The following is a 6,453-nucleotide window of genomic DNA, read 5'->3' on the forward strand; positions in this document are numbered from 1 at the left end:
GGCAGGAGGGGCCACACGCCCCAAGCACCCCCCCCCCCCCCCCCCCGGTCGACAAAAATAAAATGACAAATGCACGGCCAAGGGAACGTATCAAGGGGAAACACTGCTCTGTAGACTGTAGGAGCAGAACACAGACTCAGTAATACTAGAAAACTAGCAATAAATACATGTTCATGTCAAAATCTCAGAACGATTATCTTTTAATCAACAGGTCAGTGTTCAAATTCCCTGAGTTTTCCCTGTCTGCAAAATATGAGTCATTTTTACAGGTTTTCCCTGATTTCCAAAGCTGGGAATCCCTCGGCCAGTAGTACACTAAGCTTTATTTCAATCACTGTAAAGCCGACTAAGTTATAGCCATTCTGGTATTAGCTAAGGTCTGGCACAGTGCTCCTTGCCAACAGAGTTCTCCTACCTTCCACCAGAACCTTCTTGGCCATAGAAGCAGCATGGTGGGAGGAGAAGGCAACAATAGCAGATACTCCAACAATTCCAGGTCCAGCTTTGAGGGAAACTCTCTCCACTCCTTCGGCCATGAAACGCAGCGCCTGTAAACAAACGTTTACAACAGAGCACAGAGAGATATCACCATTATTACTATTTGTACACATACAGTACATTGTAGTGTTCATGTTTTACAGCTAAAGTAGGGCTTTTCATTATGGGTTCACACACAGGAGTCAATTAATCCAAAATACACAACTAGAGAAATTGCATTTCCTGTGAAAATGCAGTGTGAATGCTTATTGCTGAAGAACTTGTTGAAAAACAGCTGACATTAGCTAAAACATGCTGAAATGTAGCTGAAATGGAAGAACAAGCCTAAGATAGCAGAAGCAAGCAGAAAGAACACATATTTCCTGAATTTGGTTTAAATAAGCAGAAATTAGCACAATAATTAGGAAATTACCTACCTGCCGTTGTATTAGTCACTAGGGGTTGAACGAGTATATAATTTTTAAACTCGACATTAACATAATAAAACCCGAGTAGAACTCGAGTATTTGATGACGTCATAGATCTCAAGATACAAAAATAAGTAAATAAATAAAACCGCAAAAAAAGGTATTTACAAAAAAAAAAAGACCAACAAAACATTGGGAGCGTATATTATGCTCCTACCATTTATCATACTGCAAATAAGTCACAGGAAAAACTAAACTAGTTATTATTATTAAACTACAAACGTGAAGAAACGCAGCACGTCAAAAACGAAACTTAAACCGAAACTGGTTCTGGTTCGGTGGATTGGACCCGGTGTTACACCATACTTTGTGACCTGTGTGAAAGGAAAATATATACTCAAGTATACTGTATTGTTTTAGTTAAGTTTTATGCATATTATTTCAGTTAAAGTTGTGATGTTTATCTATTTGAGACCACCCATATGCCATGTTCTACTGAAACATCTGTTCCTCAGTCACATCATGGGACAGGAAGTAAAAGGGGCCTCGTTGAAGTGTGTGAAACCATCAGAATCTTGTTTCCCAGAAACTGCTCACACATAAATCTCCTCAACAAGGTCTCCAAACAAGGAACTGTTTGTTCTAGCCCTTAAGGCAAAAGGATCCACCATCTGGAACCTGTCAGCTGCCCTATGAGGCCAGGGATGTTTTATGACATGTTGAGGTGTATAAATAAAGCTATACTGCTCATGTTTAAGAGCTGACACAGAACTCAATGAGCTGCGTTTGTTCATGCATTTTCTTCTGCAAAAGAAAAAAAACTTTACTACGTGTTTTTTAAACAAAGTTCTCAGTCTCTAAATTTTATTTTGAACAAGTTTGATAAAACTCCACACCTGCAACAGTGCAACACCGCCCCCTACGGTCATATGGTGGTCACATAATATGACGTCACAACGGATACCCGACCTTACATTTTTAACCTAGATAGATGTCCTAGCAATCGATGTGTTGATTACTCGAATACTCTGTTAATGCCCTAGTTGTAACCATGAGTCAGACCGCCGCTTCACCTAGACTCTATGATCTTTCAATCTGACTGTGTTGAAAGCAAGCAATATTCTGTGAATCTCCAGCTGCTGGCTGATTCTTGTACTACAACAAGAAAGCTGCACACAGTCGGAGCAGACTAGGGGCCGATCCCGATCATGGACGGTGGATGGCTGTGGCTTAATAACTGGAGCGTCTTATTTATGTACAAAATTATGATTTATCTTATATTTAATAAGTGAGGCTTAGAGACAATTTGTTTTAAAGTCTGACAATTACGATAGCTAAAAAAGAAGAAATGAGCAAAACAACAAAAAATTAAAATAGTTGAAAAGGCAGAAAGAAGCTTAAACTACCAGAAGGAAGTAGAAGGAACTGAAAAAAAGAAAGAAGTAGAATTAGCTGAAAAGGCTAAATTTAACACAAAAACAACTAAAAAGTTGCTGAAAGATCAGAAAAAGCTGCTGAAATTAGCAGGAAAAAAGGTGAAAGGAGCATAACAAGCTGAAAGTAGCTGAAATTGCAACAAAAAATGCAAAAAAATAAATAGCTGAAAAGTGAAAACATATATGACAGCATATGTTCTACCACATCTGGTGGCCCGTCCGTACGTTTCTACTACATCTGGTGGCCCGTGACGGGTTCATAAAATGGACTGTTGTATTCGTGTAACAAGTGAATTATCATGTTGGCATGAAGGAAAAAGTGCAGATTTTGCTGTGAAACGCAGTGCAGCTGCGACGCTTGGAGAAAATACAGCTATGCTCGCAGCTAGAGATGCTTTGAAAGCTGAAATTGTGAGTCAACGTGTCTGTTTAAAAGCTGAATTGTACGTCTGTTATGTGTAACTGAAGCTGATGAGCTGTGGAAAACATTTATTCTGTTTAAAAGGACGGAGGTTCTGCTGCAGACCCGGTTTTGGTCCAATCGGTTCTGATAATTTCGAACGAGTTGTTTTAAATAGATGGAGAAACGTTTTAAGGACTGAGAAGTCTCAGTGAAGCTTTGAGAGTTGATTTGTTACATTTTTAACAGAAAATAGTGCATTTTGACAGTTTAAAAGACGAAAAGTTGACGGACTTTTTCAGGCTAAATGCTAACAAAGACAGCTGAAATGGCGATCTGTGATTGGTTGAAAACGGCCATGTAACGCTTTGATTGGCTGACAGACGTGTCAGTCGTGACTAACTCTGACGTGTCAGGTCGTAAAGCCCACCCCCGCGCTGTTATGATTGGTAGATTCAGTCACGTGACCCGGAAATGAAGCTCGTCTTCATAGAGAATTTCAATCTGTTTTTTAAAGCTGAAAAACGCTTTAAAGTTGCATTCTGATCCGCTGCTTAATTTCTTTGAAGCCTAATCGCTGAAATTTTGCCACGTTTGAGTTTAAAATCCGTCATTAAATTATGTTTTTGAACAACGCTAGCGATGCTAATTTTAAGCTAACAGCTAACGACCGGATGAGTGACGTGTCGCATCACTTCCTCTATTGTCAGATGGTAAAGCTCGGTTGCACCAAAGCTTTCTCTATGCTTAAAATCACTAAATGAAGCTGCCACAAGTCCCCAAAAACTCATGTTCATGCAAAAAAGTCGTGCTTGTTGAAACAACGCCACGTTTTAGCTTGAAATACGTTCAGAAATGTTGATTTTAACCTTTAGCCGAAGCTAATTTTAAGCTAAGCGGCTAACGACAGGATGTCAACAGAACGTCCACAGGAAGTTGTCATACGCTCCTGCTGGTAAAAAGCTAAACACTGCCCCCTCCTGTGGAAACTTGATATCACAGTTTCACTTCGTTTTAGGTTATTTTGAGTGAAATTAAACGTATTTATTTCTGTAAGACGAATTTTTGAGTTAATAAACTTTCCTCAAGTTGAATTATCACTGTTATCTTGCATTTAAAAAGTGATCAAGGTATTTATGCAGCAGGCATTTACCAAAAAACTTTTATTCACTGGTAAATCCTCATGACAGAGGTGCAAAATAAAAAATTAGAAACTTTTTAAAAGATACAGATACAGATATTCACAGAGTAGATAAAGTTTACTCATTTGCTGGAAAGATAATACACGTTTAATTGCTAGATCATTAAATAAGAGTAAACTTATCAGGAAAAAGAAACTTTTCTGTTTAAGTTACCACCTAAACAATTACATCTTCTTATTTATTTTTAAATAGAAGATATTGGCAGGAGGACAGGAGTATAACAGTTTTTCTGAAGAAAGACTGATTATTCCTCATCATCAATTTTCTTTTTTCTGTTCACCCAACCTGGTTTAACGAGTAGCTGTTAAAATAGCAAATTTCTGGAACAGAACGGTTTTAAAAACGTTTTTAAACTGATGTTGCTGTAAGACTTTTTAGAAAATTGCAGGTTTATAAAAATTCAGTGCTTTAGAGTAAAAAACACTGAGAGGCTTGGTAATCTAGTATCTGTTAAAAAATAAGCACATTAAAAGTAACACTGCAGACAAGCATTTACTTAAATATTCATGAATTGGGGTAAAACCTAAGAAACAGGTGCCCGTTCCTCTGAATAAGTTGACTTATAACAGTACTTTTGTGTAAACCCAGAGCTAAAATAGTGTGAAACTCACTGACACTTGAATACAAATATTTACCTGTAAAATAATCTGAAGCTGGCAACTGTTTTAAACAGATAAATTGCTACACAGTGAAAACATGACAGGTGTGTTAGAAAAAGATTTTGATCCTTATGAGATGAAGGACTGTTTAGAGTATGCGTTAGCACTGCTAACAGGATCCTTACATCCATATGGCAAACAGGTGTACAGCATGAACCCAAAAGAGTTATTGGACAATCTGATGGAGGTTGCAGAGAGTGTGACCTCTACAGAAATTACAGTGTCAAGCTATGAAAAGCTGGCTAAAATGGCAATGTTGCTGAAAGAATCATACTTCGCATTAAGACGGGATCACGTCGTGACAGTGTCACAAGTTTCCCGCTGCAAAGGTGAAATAGATGCGCTTAAAAAAGATCTACACAAACGCGAAGTGGATAGAGAGATATTACTGGAAGAATATATGCGTTTACTAAGTGAATGTCAAACATCACAGGAACGCTTAAAAGCATGTGAGGAGAAACTGGCCGCAGCAACAAATAAAAGTTCTGACGTGGGGCGAGTTTATCTGGAACTCAGAGAAGACCGTGGACAGAGTCCAGGTCACCCACAACCACCTCAGAAAGACGTTGTTGCACCTCCTGCTCGTAATCCACCCTCACCTAAAGTGGTAGGAACAGACCTGAACAGGTCTCCTCCACCAAACATGCAACAGTGTGCTGTGAATGTGTTCGAGGCATGTTCTCATGCTAAGACGCCCATAGAAGTGTTTCCTGGTGTAAAGGTTAAACCCCACTCCCTAGAAATGGAAGGACGGCGTGCATTGACCCCTCCTCCTAAAACAGGCGAGAAAAAGCAGTATTTTCAAACTAACAAACCGCGTTATAAAGGTGCACGCTGGGACAAAAAAGCTCCTCTTTCAGAGGATGAACGTGATTATCGTAAATGGGGCATGCGTAGGACGCAAAGATATGGGATCCAAGAGGACCCATATTATCAGGGGAAGTCCGGAAAGGAACCCCCAAAAGACGTACCTAACCCTCCCCCACCTCGGACGAAACGGACCGAGGCGATAAAATCACAAAGGTCCCAGGAACAAGGCCCTACACCTCTGAGCTCGGAAGAGACAGAGGAAATACAAAGGTTTTTAGACACTTTGATACACGCTGAAATGGGAAACCAACCTGGAACGCAATGTAGTGATGTGATCGCTACTAAATCTGAAGGCGCGAATGACAACATTACAGATGTCGGTGGACCACACCAAGACATTGCTGTTGTTGCCTCCAACAACCCCTCGTCGGACGAAGGGGGGGTAAACTCACACACAAACGATGATGAGTCATCGCAAACTGAACACTCAGAACCTGATTTTCATGATTTTGAACTAGGCATTCCATTTCTGGTAGGACTCCCAGATAACCTGGTACCGAGTCAAGAAGCTGGGCCAGTATGGTTAACAAAACCGACACAGGCCATAGCTCTTTCCTCAAACAATGACGTCGACCAAGGACCTCAAACCTATGGTGTCTTACCCATAGACAGGTCCGACGACTCAGAAAAGGATTCGTTGGAGCTGCCCAAGGAGCAAGAACCCTTATCAGTCTCATCACAGATTGAACAGGTGGTCGCCCAAGCCGACACTCTGACATCTGATGAAGAAAGGGACAAACTTCGCCAAGTTCTTTTAAAATATGAAAAGTCATTTTCAACTGACCCAGACATCATCCAACTTCAGAAGTTGGATGATCCTGCAATTAAATCGATGATACTGTATCTGACTGACCCAGACAAATACACTCCATCGAAAGGTAAACTGGATTCTGATCCAGACCTTAAAGTCCTCTTTCAGCTGCGCAAACAGTTAAAACTACTCAAGGACAACCTAACTTTAGCTCATGGAGCGACGTCCTC

General features: G+C 40.1%; 1 protein-coding gene across 1 annotated transcript in view; it reads right to left on the reverse strand.

The window, feature by feature from the left end:
- The window catches only part of dnd1 (DND microRNA-mediated repression inhibitor 1), a 57,102-nt gene that overhangs the window by 7,302 nt on the left and 43,347 nt on the right, over nt 1–6,453 (reverse strand). Inside the window, exon 4 of the mRNA XM_037675105.1 lies at nt 416–548. Coding sequence (XP_037531033.1) covers nt 416–548 — 133 coding nt within the window. The remainder of the gene's footprint in view (nt 1–415; nt 549–6,453) is intronic.

This window comes from Nematolebias whitei, chromosome 4 (genome assembly GCF_014905685.2).
Source record: "Nematolebias whitei isolate Nwh7 chromosome 4, NemWhi1, whole genome shotgun sequence".
Lineage (NCBI taxonomy): Eukaryota > Metazoa > Chordata > Actinopteri > Cyprinodontiformes > Rivulidae > Nematolebias > Nematolebias whitei.